The sequence below is a fragment of the Spea bombifrons genome, chromosome 2, assembly GCF_027358695.1.
Source record: "Spea bombifrons isolate aSpeBom1 chromosome 2, aSpeBom1.2.pri, whole genome shotgun sequence".
Taxonomy (NCBI): Eukaryota; Metazoa; Chordata; class Amphibia; order Anura; family Pelobatidae; genus Spea; species Spea bombifrons.
The window spans coordinates 135,931,618-135,953,235 of NC_071088.1; the positions used below are offsets into that span (position 1 = coordinate 135,931,618).

The following is a 21,618-nucleotide window of genomic DNA, read 5'->3' on the forward strand; positions in this document are numbered from 1 at the left end:
TACCTTTTTAGTTTATAAAACATAAAATTTCTGTTCTTAATCTACATTTGTTTTAAAAAAAAAAACCATAAAAAATCCATAAACTGGGAGCTTGACTATAGCCTTTTTTTAAATAATAAAAAAAAATCCTGTATTTAGAGAACATCATTAAAATCAGTAATTAAATGTAAATTCCAGCAATCTAAACTAATATCTAATTCATGTTACGTCCCGGGCCAGTTCCATGCTGATCAAATTGTTCACAGTTGAAGTTGACATGCCCAGTTGTCTTCATTTAAAAACTTTTTATTAATATGTGGAGTTTTATTTAATGTTTTATTTTCTTGGTAAGTGCATCTTTGATATCTTTGTTTCTCAGGCTGTATATGATAGGGTTCATCATAGGTGTTAATACCGTGTACAGCATGGCTACCAGGGAGTCCACATCTGAAGAGTACGATGGGGTCGGTCGAATGTACATGAAGATCAGAGGTAGGAAAAATATGTTCACCACAGCAAAGTGAGAAGCACACGTTGAAAATGTTTTCTTGCGCCCGTTAGTGGAAGCTATTCTGAGAACGGCCCTAATGATCTTAATGTACGATACGACAACCATAGTGAAGCATATTGAGAGTACGATGGCACTGAATGAGGAACCTACAATGACGTTGAATGAGGTGTCCGTACAAGCCAACTGGAGCAATGGTGGATGATCGCAGTAGTAGTGGTGGATCACGTTTGGTCCACAAAATGGCAGTCTCAAGGCTAAAATTAACACTGTTATGGGACAAGAAAATCCCCCGACCCACGCCACAGCCGACAGAGAGACGTATAGCTGCTGGGTCATTATAATGGGATAATGAAGTGGGGAGCAGATAGCTAAATACCTATCGTAGGCCATCACAGAGAGAAGAAGGCATTCTACCGCGGCAAAAGAGATAAAGAAATACATCTGTAAGAAACATTCATTAAAGGATATGACATCAAGGCCCATGGAGAATTTGGCCAACATCTTGGGTATGGTAACCGAGGTATAACTCATGTCTAGGATGGATAGGTTGCTGACAAAGAAGTACATGGGGGTCTGTAATCCTCGGTCCATGATAATGAGGATGAATATGATTCCATTGCCGGTTAACGTGAAAAGGTAAATTGTTAGAAACAGGCAGAAGAGCAGAAGGGGAAATCTTTGAAGACTGGGAAATCCAAATATAATGAACTCTCGTACAACGTTATCAGGAAGTCTTGTCACGTTAACATCGCCAACATACTCTTGATTTACCTGTACATGAATACAGAACAGTACGTATATATATTACATCATAAAAATATACTATACCAATATGACTATGAAACGGGATTGGACTTTTTTCTAGAAATTGCTAAATGACAGAAGTGGTTTGAAATGCATTCGTTTACGACTAGAGAATGAGAAGGTTGAATTAGACGAGCAAAGCACAAGCCTCCCTCGTTACCATCCCATTTACACTATGGAGCACTGTGCTGAGCTGGTACAGCCTCCATAGCGCACTTACTTAGTACTGTGCATCTTTAAACTGCAGTGACATCATATCCTGGCGCTCAGCATAGAGAATGGCGGCTAAGGAAATACACTATATGGACACCTATAATGGGAGACCTGGCCATCACACCAACAGGAACACTAACAGGAACAGGACATTGCATTCTTAATACATAGACATGGTTGGATGAGTTTGGTGTAGAAGAACTTGGCCGGCTGCACAGAGCCCTAACTTCAACCCCATCGAACATCTTTGGGATGAACTGGAACAGAGATTGCGAGCCGGGCGTCTCGTCCAACATCAGTGCCTGACCTCAAACGCTCTACTGGATGAACGGGCAAAAATTCCCACAGAAACTCCGCAAAATCTCGTGGAAAACCTTCCCAGAAGAGTGGAAGCCATTATAGCTGCAAAGGGGGACCAACTTCATATTAATGTCTATGTATTTAGAATGTGATGTCATCAAAGTCCCTGTTGGTATAATGGTCAGGTGTCCCAATACTTTTGTCCACATAGTGTATGTGATTGGTAATGGCTGGGGCACAAAGATACTATCCTGTGTGCAATGTTTCCAAAATGTAGCGAGAGAAGGAGTGCAGTTGGAACAACACTGGACTTGACTGGCATTGTGTCGCTCATCTATACTTCAAGCTACGTTTAACTTTAAATTCAGGCTTGAATTCTCCGTAAGGAAACCTTGATCTCCCTGGGTATCCAGATTTTTCATGTCTCTTGGTGTAGAATTTCAGTGTTTTATTAATCACAAACTTCACTTAAATATGTATCACATATTAAATTGATCTTTTAATATATAAAATATATAAATTATCTGAATTTTCTTAAAATCATTGTGCATGTTTAATATTAATCAGATTATTTTCTTATTTTTTCTTTTAAAAGGTTATATAAATTGTGCTAGGAAAAAAAATGTTTTTAATACATAGTAGCTGATTAAACATTTAGAAATTAGTTATTTTTGGGACATACTAACAAACAAGCCCCCAAAATGCCCAGTTTATGTATGTGTGTGTGTATATATATTTTATATATATTATTTTAGTTTTAAAAGTGTTACCATGCAAGAAATATTTTAGCGAGTCCAACAGCGTCCAACCACATTTTCGATGGGGAAAAAAAACCTCACTATATTTTAAAATCTCTCTAATTTAATGTAACCAATTAACTCAGCGGCAAATGTGTCGTTCAGGAAACTTGTCGCGTTTGGGCTTCCAAAGAGAAGGACTAGAAACTAATTTTGTTGGTTTTCTAACTTTTTTCTTAAAACTCCACTAATGGGTTTAATTCACTAAACTGGGGTAAACTATACATTACTCGGGTTTAGATAAACTCTTTTTCAGCACAATAAAATAAAACAAATTAAAACTGCAAATTTCCTTCCATCGCCCTCCCTAGCGAGGAATCATTAACAGTTCATCATTTTGATAACTTGTTAACAAATTTGTGGAAATTAATAGTAAATGTTAACTTTGTCAACATTTCATCTTTTTCCTGTTTACATTCACTATAAGTTCTTGTGTTTACAACTAGAAGAATTCATTTTCCTTAAATGTTTTTCACACTTGTATACTTGTCGAGTATAAAATGTACTCGGTTTAACATTAAATAGGTACACAACATTTTTTTTTCAAGGAATTACATATTTAAATGTCATGTTATATATATATATTTTTTTATATATTTTATTTTTGTTTTATAATAAACTATATACGTCAGGATGTATCAAAACTGCTAAACAGCTTAATTGTAGTACACCCTGTAATTTAGCTGGTTTCAAATTTTAGCTCAAGTACAATGCCTTCTAAAATATTGCTCTGGAAAGATGAGACCAGGGACCTTTTCATCTCTTTCATCCCTTTTCTGCTTTTTCATCTCTTTCATCCCCTTTCATCCCTTTCATCCTTTTTCATCCCCTTTCTTCTTTTTCTCCCTTTTCTCCCTTTCCTCTCTTTTCACCCTTTTTTCGTGGTTTAACTGACAAATAGTATGACTGCAGTTCCATCAGTGCTATCAAATGAAACAATCCTATAAATTCCTCTGCTGTACGAGACTTACCTTATGTAAGAGAACTCCCATAGCCAAGGACAGTGCAGTTAAATCAAAAGAAAATGTGAAATTAAATAATATATTCTAACAATTCATCCACAAATAATAAAAAAAGTTAAAGTATTTAATCGTTAGGCATTTAGATGACAGACAGACACATAGTTAGGTTTCATGTGGTCTACAATGTGTACGTCCTCTGCTATTTTTTAAAATCAGAAGGGTATTTAATACATTTCTTGATTCCCAAGATGTTAATTAGAAAGATTGTTGGTTTTTATTTAGACATCTGAGCCTTGTTTTTAATTGTGTTCCATATGATAATAGGACAAACAGAATAACAAAAACACTTTCTAGGAAAAAACCTGAAAATTATCCAGACATGTTTCAATCCCCACAGCTCAAATAAAAGTAACATAAATAAACATACATTCTTTTCAGTGTCATAAACAAATGTTTTTTGAAATGTTTATATGAACATTAAGAAATTCATTCATTCCAAATGGTATAAGGGAAAAAATATTAGATTTATGGAATGTGGACTAAAAATAAGTATTCGGATGGATTAGTCTTTTCCCTTTTACCCAACTCATAAAGTTTGGAGCTCCGTTTGTGTCTATGTAAAGCTAAAGGTGTACTTTACCTATACACCAGTCTTTAGTTAATGAAGCATGCATTTTATCCAAGTACTCTCCAAACTGCTCTTTGCCCTGTCCACAACTATTATCACTTCTTCCCGTCTTGCGTATTAGGGATTTATGCTCTACTTGAACTCCCCACCTCATTCCACCAGACTCTTGCCTATTTATTCTAACCTCAGACACTCAGTTGCACCTCTTCAGAGACACTAACTATCATATCCTCTTAATAATGGGCAGACTAGTTGGACGGAATGGTTCTTATTCTACTCAACATTCTGGATGAAGCCATCTTCTAGCTAACATCACCTCTGCTTGGCGAAGATCATCCTCACTAAAGAGCCGAATGTAGATGGCACCTACTAGAAACCTTATAGGGCTGGTCCCTCAGGGCACTTTCTTTCTTGCCCCTTGTAACAGACAGTTGAGTTGAGCTGTAGCAAAGCTGCTCCCATTAGACAGAAAAATGGGTGGTGAGTAGACAGAGGCTGGCTTGGAAATAGGGAGAGACAACTCTTCATAGCAAGGCCTGATAATTAGCTAAACGTTAAGAATTCCCATGTATGGTGTGGACAATAGAGTCATACCTGCAAGAAGTGATCCATGATCCCTCTGCAGTTTTCTCCATGAAAGGCCACAGAAGGACTCAGAATCACTGCGCCCAATTAGCTTTAGAATTCAATTTCAAATCGTGGTACTAACATATAAGGCCCTCCATAACGCTGGTCCTCCATACATTTCTGCCCTCATAAGCAAATGGCCATGGGCTAAGGCTCTCCTCCTCACTTATCACCTCTTCCCATCTACAAGATTTCACTCGAGCTGCCCCATATCTCTGGAATCTACTCCCAACGAACCTTCAGGATTCACCCTCCCTCCCGACATTCAAGAAACATTTCAAAACCCACTTCTTCAGAGAAGCCACCACCATCTTAGCTGCCAGAACTTCCTTGTCATTGATACAACCATCACACTACCTCTCACCCGTCACTGATACCCCCCAAACTACCTCTCACCCTTTCTCTGTGCCTTATGTTTGTCACCCCCATTCCCTCAAGATTGTAAGCTTGCGGGCAGGGCTCTCTCCACCTAATGTATCGGTTTGTCTTAGGCTGTCAATTCTCGTCTTGTCATACCCCTTGAATTTATGTATTGTATTAAGCGCTGTGTAAACTGTTGGCGCTATATAAAAGATGATAATAATAACAAAATGTCCAGGCCGCAGGAGTGGTGTATTTCCCCTTCTTCATCTAAAAATGTTAATGCAAGCCCCGCCCCCCTTTCATCAGTGGCAGCAGGTCCACCCTTTGATGTCAGCGGAGCCTGGATGCTCCCGGGTATAGACAATGAGGTAGTTGTAAGGGGAGAGACTTGTGAAATGAGAACGTTCTAAAAAAAAAATGGTGGCATAAATTGAAAGATGAGATTAAATAAGGGAGGTAAAGACAAAATAAATAATGGGCGAACAGTTAGCAAAAATTGCTAAATAGAATGTTTTGCTAAAATCATGGAGATTAAATAATTGACAACATCAGTGTAAAGTTTGAATCCATTTTATTTTTTATTTTTGTAACGGTATTAAATGCTAATCAAATCACGTCCGTGACATTTTCTAAAATTGTAAATATTCTGTAAAGAGGATCAAAGAGGAGATAAAGCAAGTATGTATGTATTAATAAATAACAAAAATAATCACTTTCATGTAGAGCACAATTCCCTGTGTGCTCTTACCTAATTCTTAATTTTGTTTGTTTGGTCCACGAGATAAACTTATGTAATTGGGGTTATGGGTAAAAATAAACAATACAAAAAAACAAAAAAAAACATTGTATCTCTCGTCTGCTGTTAAGTTGCTGATAGCTGTTGGTTGGTTCAGACAGCCTCTTGTTAAATATTAAGTATTGATTGACATACCATTGGGGCCATATTTTGCTTCAAATTTTAGCTTCCCTGGGTTAAAAAGCCAAACATCTCAAAAAAATGACAGTAATTGAAAAGCAAGAGTAGATAGCTGGTGGTGGTCGCACGTTAAGCCGGGTCACTTCCTGATGACATCAATTTAGCTGACAGCGGGTACAAGCGGGTGGACGCTACTATTCTCGGCACATCCGGTATGTACGATGTGATGTCAGATGGCAGGGCCTGGCTGCACATGTGTGTACGTAAATATGCGTGTAAGTATGTATATGTGTGTGTATGTATCTATGTATATGTGTGTCTATATATGTATCTGTGTATATGTGTGTGTGTATGTATGTATCTGTGTGTATATATATATATATACACACACACATTCTCATCCAATAATTTAGAGTAAAGCCCTCTATTCTTACAGTGGTTGCTTTAACTTTTCATGGAGGGTATTCCCCTATATGAATCTCCCTGTTTCGTAGACTCCTTGGATGGCAGAAGTTGTGTTTGGCAAAAATGATTAATTATATATATATATTTAATTTTGATCATTGTGTCTTTGCCTAACTTGTGTAACATATTTAGCTACAACAGTCAATGTGTTCATCGGTTTCTCTTTTACTTGGATTTTTACCCATGTCAGTGATTAAAGATCTATGTTTCGTTATTCCTCAAGTATTTAAATAATGTATGATTCTAGGTTTTCTCCGATCATTATCCTATAAAAAACTCACATTGTAAATCATAGAATTCCGGAAAGCTTTTTATTTTAAGAACTTGAGGTTTAGCGTTCCACAAGCTGAAGTAGGCCTAGCTGTTGACGTTATTTAAACTGAAGCTTCTTCCTAAAACTCTGCTTAATATCTTTATTCCTCAGACTGTATATGATCGGATTCATCATGGGTGTTAATACTGTGTAGAGCATGGCTACCAGGGAGTCCACATCTGAAGCGTAGGAGGCCTTTGGCCGTACGTACATGAAGATCAGCGGCAGGTAAAACAAGTTCACTACCGCAAAATGGGAGGCACACGTGGAGAATGTTTTTTTGCGCCCGTCATGGGAAGCTATTTTGAGGATGGCCAATATAATTTTGACGTAGGAGACCACGATGAAAGTAAAGCTTATCAAAAGTATGAAAGCGCCAATAGAAGAACCGACTGCTACGTTGAAGGACGTGTCCGTACAGGCCAACTGCAGCAAAGGAGGGTGGTCACAGTAATAATGGAGGATAATATTTGGCCCGCAAAAAGGCAGCCTCAAAGCCAAAATTAACAATGTCACTGGGGTCATGAACCCACCAAACCATGCTGCAGCAGACAAGAGTAGACACAACCTGTAGGTCATGACAGTAGAATAATGAAGAGGGGAGCATATGGCTAAATAGCGATCGTAAGCCATAACGCAGAGGAGAAGACATTCAGCAGCGGCTAAAGAAAGAAAAACATACATTTGGATGAAGCAGCCGGCGTAGGAAATGGTGTCCAAGTTCATCGAGAACTTGGCCAACATTTTAGGCACAGTAACCGATGTGTAGCTCAAGTCCAAAAAAGATAAGTTGCTGACGAAGAAATACATTGGAGTTTGTAACCGGGAATCCAGGACGACCAGAGTGAAAATAATTCCATTTCCTGTGACTGAGAAAAGATATATAAGAAGAAAGAGGAAGAAGAGAGACATAGGGTATCTCTGAAGGCTTGGGAATCCAAAAATGATGAACTCCGTCACAGGGCCTAGGGGACGACTGGAAGAGTTCCCATGATCGGTGTATTGTCCGGTCACCTGAATGAAACATACAGAAGTCCAGTGATTATTACTGAATAATTTTAATAATCCTTTTCAAATATTAAGAAATCTCTATAAAAAAAAAACAAAAAAAACCCCACTTTGGTAGTCTATACAGTATGTGCTGCTCTGCCTAGGCAAAAGATACTATTTTCATGTTTCTATGGCAACAGTCTATGCGTGCCTGGTTTTTTTTGGGGGGGGTAATTTATGAGTATTGCAAAATTTGGCATGATTAAATCATTTCTAGGAAATGTTTGAACATTGAACAGTATGACCTAATCGTAGATTCAGTACAAAAAAAATGTTAAATTTAGTAACCGGTGGAAAACACTTTCGACCCACTGGAAACACTGTGTTTAGAGTTACAAAAAATATACAATGTATACCATTTAAGTTAAATCAAGATGCTGGCATATCAGGATATAACAGTATGGAATATGATATGGTTTGTGGAGCCATCAAAATAAAATTGATTGTTTTAGTATACAAAATGGATCTCGGGTCGATAGTAGGTAGTCAAAAGGTGTTTGTGACTCCTTTTGCTGTAAAAGGCACACACAGTGAGATATAGTCATTTAATAGTTACACAACCTTTTAAGGCCTCAAAAGTCCTTAGATGATAAATGTCAAGATATATATTCAGCAATGTAGCAAATAACTAATTCTTTAACACAAAATAAAACATTCATGCCATAACAATAATGTAATGGGGAAAAAATGGTTTGCATGCATAGTTGTGTGAAAAAGAATGTACACCCTCTTTGAATTCTATGGTTTTACATTTCAGGACAAAATAACAATCTGTTCCTTATCAAATCTAAAAACTAGGTAAATACAACCTCACATGACACATTACACCTTGTCACGATCTATTCAACAAAAATAAAGCCAAAATGGAGAAGCCATGTCTGAAAAACTAAGTACACCATTACTGCTTCCATAGGAATCTAGATGCTAAGTAGCAGACAGGTGCTGCTAATCAAATGCCCTTGATTTATTGATCATTAGCAAGGGTGGCCACCTCTATAAGTTATCAGTTTGCTGATCTGGAGCATTCAGGTGTGTGTTAACACATTACCAAGGAGGGAAGACATCAGAAATTGTCTAATAGAAGCGATTGTTGCTGCCTATCAATCTGAAAAGGGTTATAAGCCATTTCCAAAAAAAGTCCATCATTCTACAGTTGTTGGATAAATCATGACACAGTGTAATATTTCATGTGTTGTTGTTCATCTAAAGTTGTATTTACCTAATTTGTAGCTACTAAGGAACAGATGAGTGTTATCTCCTGGTATTCAAAGAGGGTGTAATTTTTCACACGACTACTTTAAAGTGTTCTAAATACGTTAGACACGTTTTAAATTGGAAATTAATACTTTTTGTGAATATATTCATAAAAAATCTATTTAAAAATAGCATTGCTTCAAACAGAAAACGAAAATCGAGCTGCAAATGAAACTAAATCTTGGATTTTTATAATTTTGCGAGCAGTGCATTGCAGCATAAAGTGAAATACATTTTAAAAATTATAGTAAAATGTAAAAAAATATAATTAAATATATATGAGATGGGGAATAAATTAGGGGTCATTGTGTAGATGAGAATAAAAGTGAAAGAAAAAAGCTTTGGCAAAGAGGACATAATCGTTATAACAAAGGAAAGCTTGGAAGATGGGAGACAATACTTTGATCTTGGGTCTTCAGAAAAAGAGACCTGGATAGTCTTGAAAGCTTGCAATCTATCGCACTTAAGTAATCAAATGTTTTTCCCCAGTTGTGCTCTTTTTCCATGGCTAACAGGGAACAATCGTATACTTTTACTATATAACCATACAAGAATACTTATTGATATATTGTGAAACTCTCCACATTAAAAATTGACACAGATTTGTATTTTTTTGTTTAGAACCTGGAAGATCGAAATCACATATAGGACCTCTAGACCAATAATTCATATTTTGTTTTTAAAGTACATCTTGGTTTTGACACACAGGGGTGCAATGTTGACGTCTTTTACATTTTTTTTACAGTACAGTTTACATAAAAACATAGAATTTTTCAGCAGATCAGACCCATTTGACCCCAATTTTTTTTTTCTGCTGTAAAGACTCAAACCTTGATGAGTCCTTGATCTTGTCTTAGCTTCAGAATAGTTTTATGCTTATCCCATGCGTGTTTAAATTCCTTCACTGTATCAGCCTCTACCACCTCCACAGGGAGACTGTTCCACTTATCTACTACCCTCTAGTTTAAGATAATGCCCACTTGTTCTCACATTTCTCCTCCTCTGAAATAAAGTTCCCTTTCAGTATTGAAATATTTCTCTTGCATCCGTCCTCCACGCCGTACATATAGAGATCCTTCCGTATTTTACGGATAGACAGGTATTAAGCCATATGGTCAATGGTTATGTTTCCATTCACTAAGCACCGGGAGGGGGGGCAATTGATTTTTTAGGATAGACAATTATTTCACTAATGGTGTCTAAAGCAAAAAACAACCTATATGAGTCTTGGCCTCATCCTCGGGTTAGACTTACCTTTTGCAGATAGACTCCCATTCCAGCTGTGAATAGAATATCTTGGGGGTGATACAATTAGTATACCTTAGTTCAATAAATGCGATATATTAACGGCTCATAATTGGACCACAGTAATGAAAATGTGTAAATACACAATATAGTGTCGGCAAGTTGTGTAGCTTCTGATACACAGAAATTTGGAGCAAATAGTAGAATCCGGTTTTATTCTCGGAATATATGTTTTCTTCACATCCCGAAGGGATGATTACATGGGACTCTGGTTCTTTGTTGACATCTGAGCCTTTAATTAACGGCGATATTGTTGGTCTATGTTTTTTGTAACTAAAATAACACAGCACGACACTTGTCTCTCTGGGGGGCTAATCAAAAAAACAGCTAAATTTGGTTTGATTTTATTTACAGTAAACAGAAGTGACCAGAATTAACTCTTTTGGTTTGCGTCCAGGGACCTGAGTTGAAACAATTGTCTAACGAGGTATGTGGTGGAGAAGCTGGTCTTCAAGGTGACTTTACTTTTAGAGGAACAGATGCTAGAGAACCCTGTGATTTGAATAGAAAATAAATAATTATCCTGGCCCTATGTGTATGTAATTGCCCCACATGATATATAATATATTATATATAATATATATAATATATTCCCTTCTTTTCACGTGCTGGGGATTAGTGGATACCGGATCCCCTGCTTACTACGTTTAATACCCTTATACCACCAACCATGGGGTGGGGTAGAAGCTCCAGTTTCATAAATAATGACTGAATTAGCAATACAATACTTTCCTAAACCATTTCACAAAAGAATAGGCTCACGATCAAAGGCCTTGTAAATGTTTTGAATAGGCAAGTAAAGTAGCCAGGGGATTACAGGATTCTAGATATATTTGCTTTTATATTATCTATAACTATACTCATACCTGGGAACCTTTAAGGATAGGCTACCCACAGCTCTCCCTCTTCTTGGGAGTGGCTTTGTGTATAGGAGGAGCTGGACAAGCATGGAGGGGCAGGGCCAGCTCCAGAGAACCTTTAATAGGACGGGCGAAGAAGCATGAAGTGGGTGTGGTCACATGCCAATTTGACTGCCTGCCAAAAGAAGAAAATGATCCGGAGTCCCAGGGAAGCCGTACTTTACCCTGAGACTCCAGGTCAAACCTGGAGAGTTCACAAGTACGTTTGCAAACATTGGGAGCTTTAAGTTTATTACCAGAACATTTTGTAGGTAGCCATGTTTACATATGTATTTTCTTCTCAGATATTGCATGTTCCATGTTTGTGTGGTCCATTGCAAACAATTTTGGACCGGCCTGGGGAAGCAGGAACGCAGTGGGATAAAGGGTCAACTTGGCTTTACCTGCCCACCGGGCCAGAAGGTGCCGACCCTGCATGTCAGCCTACTCTGTCCTCTGCCAGGCTGACTATGATTTACCTTTCACAGGTTATTATTTCAAGGAATATAGTCATTAAGGAATTATTCCAACCTCTCCCTGTTCCTCAAATTTGGGGAGATGGTGTGCCCGGAGGCTCTGCCCTTTTGCAACATTGTTCCGGGAGACCTGAAGCCGATCCGGTGGAAAAAGCAGGTGAAGAAAGATGACAAGAGAACAAGAAGAGGCAGAAGAAGAAGCAAAGCCGCGGGAAAGTTAATATATTGTCCAAAAACAAATGGACCAATAACGAAAAACAAAAATTATCCCACTATTTTTTTTGGACCATTTGCAGAAGTCTAGTAAGTACTAAGTGCAGTTAGTATTTAGTAAATAGTTTTTGGCACTTTACATTGGTAAATAGAAGGTGTACAATAATGAAACCTAGTCAGTGGCATAACAGCACTCTATCATATTGTTAGAATGTATATAATGTTGTTTCCATTAGTTTTGCTGTGAGAAACAAAAAAAAAAACATTTTAACAAAGGAATTGCATGAAATATAAAAGTGATTTATAAGGCCAGATGTATGGATGGTTCGAGAGCCCCATCTAGTGGACAGATAGGTCTCATACGAAATCCTCTATTGTATTCTGCAATATTGCGCAAGAACAAACTAACCTTTAATGCAATATTTGTACATGTTTTAAAATATGATGCTGAAACATCAATTTAGTGATTATTGGCAATTTATTATTCCTTTTTTTTTTTTTGCATCAACACTTTTTAATTGTCAGGAGGGAGTATAATGCATTGACGCTGTGCTGTCCCACCTTAAAGTGCAGCTCACCAGGATAGAGCATCATATTCCGGTGCTCAGCATACAGGCTGGCGGCTGAGGGTACTGCCTCAGGTCAGGCCTAGGTGTCACGGACCGGGTACACAGTTAGGGCAGGAGCCCAGGTGCAGGGGATACTACTGACGGGCGGAAAGAAACGAACTACAGACTGATTATGATAATATGGATTGTATAACCATATACAGATGGTAAGTCTCTTGGTTAGAAGCCCTCTGGATGGGGCACACACGGCAGGAAGCCCTCTGGATGGGGCACACACGGCAGGAAGCCCTCTCGATGGGGCACACATGGCAGGAAGCCCACTTGCAGGGTACTCAGCTTGGGAGTCCACTTGTGGGGTGCTGGTCGCAATGCAGGAACAGATCAGGAACCAAACAGGCAGTCCTATAACATCAATGTCAAGGCCCAGACTGAAGGGCTGGGCAGGTTTATAAAGGTTGGCTAAATCAGGTAATAAGGTGCAGCTGGACCTGATAATCAGTCTGAGTGGTTCAGAGTGACGACAAGGGTGGCCACTAGTGGTTGGAAAGGGAAAGGAGCAACACAAAGTTTGAACAAGTCCAGCCAGCGAAGGGTGAAATGTTACACTAGGACAGTCTCCTGACTTCTCTTGTGTAGACCCGTAGCTTGATTTTTGACGTTTTCTGTGGCTTGATCGAGGTGATTCTGAATTTTCTTTTCCTAGTTTTCGAATGCGGCTTGTATCTCGACTTCACATAGGCAGCTAAATCCAACAGGGTTTGAATACTGCAAGACTTAATCTCAAGAGGGCTTTTGTAGTTGAAGACACAAGCTCAAGCAGATTAATACGGAGGTTAGAGGTGTGCCTCTGAGCTACATCGTTACCATTGCTTGCAATATGATTATATATATATATATATATATATATATATATATATAACACTATATTTAATCATCAAGGCCCACAAATATATAAATAACCATGAGGCTTTAATACGATATATTGTCAATCGTCACAGATCTGAGCCACCAACTGAGTTAAGAGGTGGCACGACTTTTAGACCAAATTAATTTCTGTGATAACATGTATCATATTCTATGTATCCTTTACCCAATTAACCTTTAATAGCAGCCTAAACAACAAATGGGGGCAACAGTCTAGTACTCATTATTTAAAGTTCTGGTGCAGCTACTTTGAACTCAAGGCTTTTTCCAGAATTCTCAACTCTACACCTTGACTAACCTGTTGAGAGTTACAATCAAAGGACATCAGGTGAGGTCTGTTCACTACAATGTAAGGGCATGTGAGTTAGCAAAATAAAAAAATGAAAGTTTCCAGCGGAAAACTGAAAATTATCCAACTGTAAATTTACTATTGCTAACTCCGCCGTAGCAGCGCTGTTCAGATTACTGAAGCTGGGTGGGCGCTAAGCATTTCAAATGAAAAAAGGAAACTAAAAATAAATGAAATAGGGTTGTCCATGACCCCCTAAAATGGCCTTTGTATTTTTAGTAGAGTGTACAGATAGTCCCACGCCAGAGCAGCCCCAAGCAGATGTAAGAGACATTGTCTTTGTGTTTTTAAATACGTTTGCAAGTTTCAGACGAGGGCATGCAAGTTGTCATTCAATATGCATGTACTTGCCAGCACCTCACACAATTAAGTTGCACATATACACCTTTTTTTTATTAGGGATTATACACTTTTTTTGGCAAGCTTCAGCATGACAGGACATGCATTCTCACTCAAGCGTCGTAGGTAAAATTAACTCTTGGCTTCTTAGTAAATAGCAAACTGTCTTTCTGTGAGAACTCCACGGTAACTAGAATACTAGCCACATGACACACACAGCATGTGGTATCACCTAGGAAGCGGAAGAGTGAGACTCGCTCCCCACATAGAATGGGCCGGCGGATCAGATACATTCAGCCCCCCCTAGTCTGCCCATTTTTCCTGATGCAAGAATTAGATTTTAATCAGTCCTTGATTTTTTTATGACATGTATTTAGCAACAGCACAGGCAGTCGTGGCAATCCTGTTATGTGTTGTATAAAATCCCTACACTTCTTCAGGTAAAGTATAAACTTAAAGGGTAAACTTTTAACTATAACAAAATCAAAAAGTCCAGCTATAGCAAGGTTAAAGTAATGAAAAATATGTTAATCTGTGGGTTCTGTCACTATTCAATTTAATAATTATGGATTTTATTTATTTTTTAATTGCAAATTTTCTACAAAATAGAGTACAAAGCATCTACAGGTAAAATCCCACAAATTAACTCCAAACCCCCCAAAGGTAAGATGGCAAAGAGATAATAAAAAAAAAGGGGGGACCCAAAACCCACACAATTTCTTTTTTTTTTTTTGGTGAATTTTTATTCTGTTGCAATTTCGAATTGTGTTTGTAGAACAAACATGTTTCTGCGTTAATTTGTGTCGTAGGAAAGGATAGCGTAAATTTGTTCAGGAAAGGATATCTGTTTACAACTATTGTTAAGTACTTTCTTAGAGTATAATACATTCATACCCCTTTGGGTAGTTTTGAAGCTCTGTTTTCTCCAATCCACTTTCCTGGAAAAAGAACATCAACACGGTGAGACTTGGTTGTATTGTAAGGGTCCGTATAAATCCCCCATTGGCGTTGGGGATTTATACTAAAGGGGCCTACGGTAAAATCTGCTCAGCAGAAACTTTCAATCAACACCCTTATAAATGGCAACACCGCTCGTGGTTTATTTTATTGCATAACATGTCTAATACAATAAGTGGGGACGACAAAAGATCATTGAAAGAACGCATTAGGGAAATAGAAAATAATGGAAAAAAAAATATTATTATTTATTGTTTTATATAGCGCCATCAAATTCCATAGCGCTGTACAATGGGTAGACAGGACATAAGTAGGATGTAACATAACAAATTGACTAACAGAGACAACAGGTGAGGAGGGCCCGGCTCAAAGGAGCTTACAATCTAGAGGGATTTAGGGTCTATTACACAATAGGTAAAAGTGCCGTTGTAAGGGATGGACCAGCCACGCTAGTGGTATTGCATTAGAGGGACTAGGAAAGGTTAGCTAAAGGAATATGAGGGGCGTTAATGTGCAATATTATAAGAGTCCTTAAAGAATTGGGTCAATCAATAGACATTTTCAGAATTGTGGAGGTGCTGACTTGAGAAAGAGAACGTGAAAGGGGAGAAAATATAATTAATAAACAATAAAGGCGAAACATTTTGGAGACCCACGTGGATATTTTTGTTGCTGAAGTTAACGTTAACTCAAGGTTTTGTTGAAACTTCCTACGATTTCATTTTCTTTTCCTGACGAGTTACCGGGACAGAGCAGGGCATTGACAAGTCCGGGTTTGGCTTGTTTTTAAGAGTTAGCCACAAGCAGAGAAGGTAAAAAGCACTCTTCTTTGAAATAAAATTATCTTGGGGTAATTGCCTGCCAATATACATCTAACAATTAGCCGAGCGAAATATTTGTGGTTTATATATAAAAAAAATATATATATATATATATATGTATACACTATTTGCTCGATTATAAGAAGACCCTGAATATAAGACGACCCTATAGGAAAAAAAGTTTTACTAGTAATTATTAATTCATGTAAACTGTTTGTTCATATTTAATAAAAGCTATGATTGAGAAAAATATTTTATTTCCTTTTATTTGACAACCCACTTATGCATATCCCTAGGCTTGCCACTCCCTGATATGCATTTGCTCTGAAAAAAACCTTATTTTATATGTATTTTTTTTTTAATTTAAATTGGGTAGGGATGGTGGGGAATCAGTTAGATACTGCTAGGTTTAGGGAGATTTTAAAATAATTTTAAAAAAAATAAATGAAAAACCTTAAAAAAGAAATTGAAAATTTTAATTAAAATTATATAGGAATATAGGGTGGATTTTAAATCAGGGCAAGTTAACGATTATATATATATATATAATTTTAGAATTTTTTTTTACCCCAGTTGTACTAGCCGTGCAAAATTGACATACTTGTAAAGATGTGAATACATGGATCTTTTAAATTAAAAATATTACTAAACAAAAAAAAAAAATCTTACATGTATGTATACAGGCTCACTATATAAGAAAGAAGGAACAAAAACAAAATAAAACATGCCATCTCTCTGATACTGTATTCCTTGTTTTTCTTAAGTGGCAAATGATTATATATTTCATTACGCCGTTGGGATACTTTAACGCATCTACTTACACTTAGAGATTAAGCGATCCGTATACTTGCTGCCTGTACGGTGATTCGTTTTGGGTGGATAAGCTGAACGATCCGGAACCTAATTTTTCTAATTTTTAGACCGTAAATGATAGGATTTAGAAGCGGTGGCACCACGAGGAATTGCAGGGACATTACCACCCTCAGCTCGTAGGGGACGCTTGTAGGTTTAAACCGGTGGAGGAGTATCTCAAAAAGGACATCGACCACGTAGTTAACCATGGTTATCAGGTGAGGGGTGCAGGTCTGCAAGGCTTTGGATCGGAAGTCCCTCGAGGATTTCACACACGCCCTCAAAATCTCAAAGTACGAGACCACGATAAGAACCGGCATCAATCCAATCAACGCCGCGGTGATAAACAGTCCAAAAATGTTGTTGACGCTTGTGTCGGCGCAGGAGAGCCGCACGACAGACCAGTTATCACAATAGATCTTCAGGATGGCCGAGTCGCACAAAGGAAGTCGGACAGTCAAAATAAAATGGGTAGTAAACAAAGTTAGTGTGTACAACCAGGCTGCGACAACAAGTTTAAAGACCGTTTTTAAGGACATAATACAATTATACCTGAGAGGGTTACAGATGCATACATAACGATCAAACGCCATCACGGTTAGGATCGTTAACTCACACCCCATATAAGTATGAATACAATACACTTGCGTCAGACACCCGGCGTAGGATACGGTTTGAGTTCTGTAAAGCAAGTTTACAAAAAGACTGGGGAGGAAAGCGCTGCTTCCGTACAACCCGTTCAAACACAGCACGGAAATGAAAATATACATAGGTTCGTGCAAACTTTGGTGTAGAGCTACAATAGCGATGACGGCGCCGTTGCATAAGACGATCAGAACGAAACACAGAAAGGATAGGAGGCCGTACAAATATTTAATATCCGACATGTCACCAAAGCCGAGCGTTAACACCGAGGGATTTAAAATTGTTTCATTTTGCATTATTTTCTTTCTGTCGTTCTGGAGGAAAAAAAAAAAAAAGTGCATTTGAATTTATTAAATATTCAATTGCGTAATAATAAAAAAATATGTATAAAAAAAGGAAAAATAAATGTGGAATTTTTTTTGAAAAATTGGAAATTTTATTGTTTTTATAAAAAAAAAAACAGGAAAAAATGAAGATGTCAATGCTGGCAGATGGTCAATATTAAATGAATATTTAATTTTCTGGAATACAAGACTTTTTAGAGAATATTATATTCCTAGAGATTTCACTGCATGTTAAATAAAAAAATAAAAAAAAAATCTATCACACCATTTAGTGCTCTATTTCTGGAGGTTTTAGCTAATATATATCAAATTAAAACATGAAGAGGAATCACTTTGTAGTATGTCGTTAAATTGTTATCAAATGCTTATGTCTTAAATAAAAAAAAATGTTATTAGAACTTATCAAAAATATTTATTAAAAAATATATATTCAAAAAGTAGCAAAAGGGGACGAGGGTTTGCCTATAAAATTATAAGCCATAAATAAGAGAATTCTCGGGGAATAGCGTCTCTCGTGAGAGAGAACTATGAAGTCTAAACCAGTATACAGGACATGCAGAAATATAGAATGCATGGAATCCGAGGGTTCTTTGCTATAGAATAATGAGAATAAATATAGAAATAAATAGTGACTGTGAAATCAAAGCCATTATCCCTATAACAGTTATCGTCTAAGGTTCAAATTGATAAATATGTAAACTATATGTATATATATATATATATATATATATATATATATATATATAAAATTATAAATTATACCCTATCTACAATAAAATAATTCTATTAAAAAGAATTGTCAAAACAATTGAAATCAAAATATTAAGAATCTTACAAAAGCTGGCATGGTAAAATATTGCCGATTCCTAATAAATTAAAATTGTCTTCCTTGTTTTGTACAATTATTACCTCCTGGATATTATTTTTTACATGTACAGAATACTCGGTGGTACCTGGGATGATGCAGAGATGTTGGGATGTCTTTCACCGCAACGTGCTTCTGAGTTGACCTTTTTATACCGGCTCACCTAATGATACCAAGCATCACAAAGACACAAATTGAATTTTAATGAATGCTCTCCTTTTTATGTTTTCTCAACAGACCAGGATGTCTCTGGAGGTTGCTGTTTGGTCTGCGGATCTTACTATGTGAATACATGTATAATGAGGTGCTGTACAATATTTTTTAATATGTTTGGATATTTAGAACCCTAAAACGCCTACAATTTGTATATTTCTGCCTGAAGCATGTGTGCTTTACTTTTTGTGGAAACAAATTGGAAAGCGCAGTTAACACAGCAGGTATTCCAAATAAAATAAACCTGTTTTTCTTCTCTGAGCTCTCCTAGTAATGGGGAGGACAAAGCAGCCTCAAAGCACCACAGTACTCTCTACTCGTAATTCGGTCAATATGGGGGGGGGCATGACCAGGCCAAGCAGAAAAACAGCCCAACGTCGGTTCCTCCAGACACCAGCCAGCTTCACCCAAAGTAGACCTGCAGGGAGGACCTTCTACTTTTTTCTAAAAATATTTATTATTGTTTCGTACTTTATGTATTTTATTATTTTTTTATTATGTCCTCGCTGTTGATCTCTCTTGGAACCTATATTGATATCATAGACACCATCGGCAGCGTAAAGTCACATAAAAAACTATTACAAAATAACCCAGAATTCCAGTGTGTAGAAGACAGAATACTCAGTTAACCCCTTTAGAACCAGGCTATTTTTTGTACCCTTCGTTTTAACACTTTCGCGGTGCCCGGGTTTAGCTGTAATTTTCTTCTCTCGCCTTTAGTGAACCCAGACAAATGATATATTGTTGGGGGGAGGGGGTAAACAAAAAGGGCTTAATTCAGATCCCTTTTTTAATCATTTCATCTAATTTCCTATTTAAAAAAATGCTGAAAATGAAAAAAAACACTTTTTTTTGTTTGAAAAATCGTTTACTCATCTGCAAAAGCAAATGAAAAAAAACAATATTTTTTAAGTTTTTTGCAAGTAAAAATACAATTGTCTCCAGTTGTTGTACCATAGAGTTAAGTGATTAAGTGTACTCTTGGCCGGATCCCTAATTGGCTCTATCTCAGTTAGTGCCCTTTCAATAATCTTCCCCAACACTATAACAACCTAAACATACACTGCAACATCTTAGCTCAATCTTACCTTTATTATAGTACCTTTTCAGCAATTATCCCCAAAGCTGTAAGAAACTAAACGATTAAACGACTTAACTTATCCTGTCTTCATTATCGTGCCTTCCCGGCTAGATGAAACCCATCCTCCACGGTTTCTAGGCTACTAAAGTGTCTACTAAAATGCAATTATACCTTATTATTTATTATAAGTTAAAAAAAAATTATAGTATGGAAATCAGTCTACATAGAAGCCCCCATTCCAGATTAACGCCCAGTGGAGCTTTAGTACCCATTTTAAAAATCCGTTTTTCGATTCATTTTTGGATCATTTTTTTTTGGGCATTTTTGATTTGGAAACAAAATGTGTTGCCTGGTACCCACATTCACTCTCTCACACTCTTACTCCCAAAATGATTCCCTACCTTCTCTACGGACCACTTCTGCTTCTGTTCTTTGCATCTTATGCTCTCTGCAAAAGAGTTCTCCGGGCCAAGTCTGGAGAGTATGGGAGAATGTAGAAGTAAGACTTAATTACATTAAATAAAAGTACAAACCTCAGGGGGGCATAATAAATATGCAAGAATTATATTATAATTTAGGGCAGCTTCTATTACAGGTGCTGTGTGTGCGCTACATGCGCCTCCCCATTCTCCTGTCATTTTTTTCTTAGCAGCAGGACACTGTCACATATACTGACCCCCTCCCTTGCTCCCCCTTCGCTGTCAGCATGGTCTTTGCAGCTGAAGAGCAAGATCAGAGGAGACCAGAAAACAGTTGGAGAAGGTAAGTGAACAGGTGGGGGGACAGATACAAGGCAGGGGGAGGGTATAGGGGGCTACAGACAAGACTGGGGCACAGAGTGAAAGAGAGACTTTTTTGGGCAAAGAATTTCATCTCCGAATGAAAGAAAGAAATACTGTACGAAGGGTTCACTAACCTTAGGCTTCTCCATGATTAGAGTGTGAGAGTGTATAAGTGTATGGTGTTAGAGTGTGCGTACGTGTGTATATATGTACCCTATTAGCATGTGTCTGAGCATAAGATAGAGTGTGTTACTGCATGGTGTTAGTGTATGTGTGTTATTGCATGTTTGTCATTGTATGGTGTCAGGGGTGCACCTAAGACTAATGGCCCTAGGGAGGAAGAAACATAGTATGTGTGTAAGTGTGTGGTGTTAGAGGAGGTTTGCATGTTAGTGTGTGTTAGTTGGGGGTCAGCTAGTTTCTGGATGAAGCACCAAAGAATTACTGCACCCAGGCCCCACTAACTATAGGCTCATCCCTGGGGGAGCAGTTATGTTTTCCAAAATGATACGGGAAAGATCTCTAACACTTTTTTTGTTTTGTTGTAAGTGACCAGTTAAATACAGAGGTTATACTCAAGAGTGTAACCTTCTAATTGCTGAAAAGTGATAGCATTGGTAAAGCTACACTCTAGCATAGTACATCACAATAAAACTTAACTGTTCGTTTTAAATTTTTTTACCTTTTATTTTTATTTATTTTTATTTTGTTTCAAAAAAACATCTTGACTGGTGGATTTTAGAGACCTTGCGCTCCCCCACCTTTTGTTTCAGGATGCCCCACAGATGCTCAATAGGGTTAA

General features: G+C 37.5%; 3 protein-coding genes across 3 annotated transcripts; all 3 read right to left on the reverse strand.

Annotated features, from left to right (window-relative positions):
- Nucleotides 1-307: 307 nt before the first annotated feature.
- Nucleotides 308-4,806, reverse strand: LOC128473891 (olfactory receptor 6N1-like). Its single transcript, XM_053456114.1, has 2 exons — nt 4,789-4,806; nt 308-1,261 (listed from the first exon to the last, which is right to left on the reverse strand). Exons 1-2 carry the CDS (start codon nt 4,804-4,806, stop codon nt 308-310), a joined length of 972 nt encoding a protein of 323 aa, XP_053312089.1.
- Nucleotides 4,807-6,935: 2,129 nt separating this feature from the next.
- On the reverse strand, nt 6,936-10,457 carry LOC128473892 (olfactory receptor 6N1-like). Its single transcript, XM_053456115.1, has 2 exons — nt 10,437-10,457; nt 6,936-7,892 (listed from the first exon to the last, which is right to left on the reverse strand). The coding sequence occupies exons 1-2, from the start codon at nt 10,455-10,457 to the stop codon at nt 6,936-6,938; spliced, it is 978 nt and encodes a 325-aa protein (XP_053312090.1).
- Nucleotides 10,458-16,864: 6,407 nt separating this feature from the next.
- Nucleotides 16,865-17,797, reverse strand: LOC128473893 (olfactory receptor 52D1-like). Its single transcript, XM_053456116.1, has one exon. It carries the CDS (start codon nt 17,771-17,773, stop codon nt 16,865-16,867), a length of 909 nt encoding a protein of 302 aa, XP_053312091.1. The 5' UTR covers nt 17,774-17,797.
- Between the last annotated feature and the right edge of the window lie 3,821 nt (nt 17,798-21,618).

Bases quoted from the DNA above. Each gene is read 5' to 3' on its own strand.
- LOC128473892 (XM_053456115.1), bottom strand. From the start codon at position 10,457: ATGGGAGTCTATCTGCAAAAG. The intron at 7,893-10,436 runs GTAAGTCTAACC...TGTTTCATTCAG, and splicing joins TGGGAGTCTATCTGCAAAAG to GTGACCGGACAATACACCGA.
- LOC128473893 (XM_053456116.1), bottom strand. From the start codon at position 17,773: ATGTCGGATATTAAATATTTGTACGGCCTCCTATCCTTTCTGTGTTTC.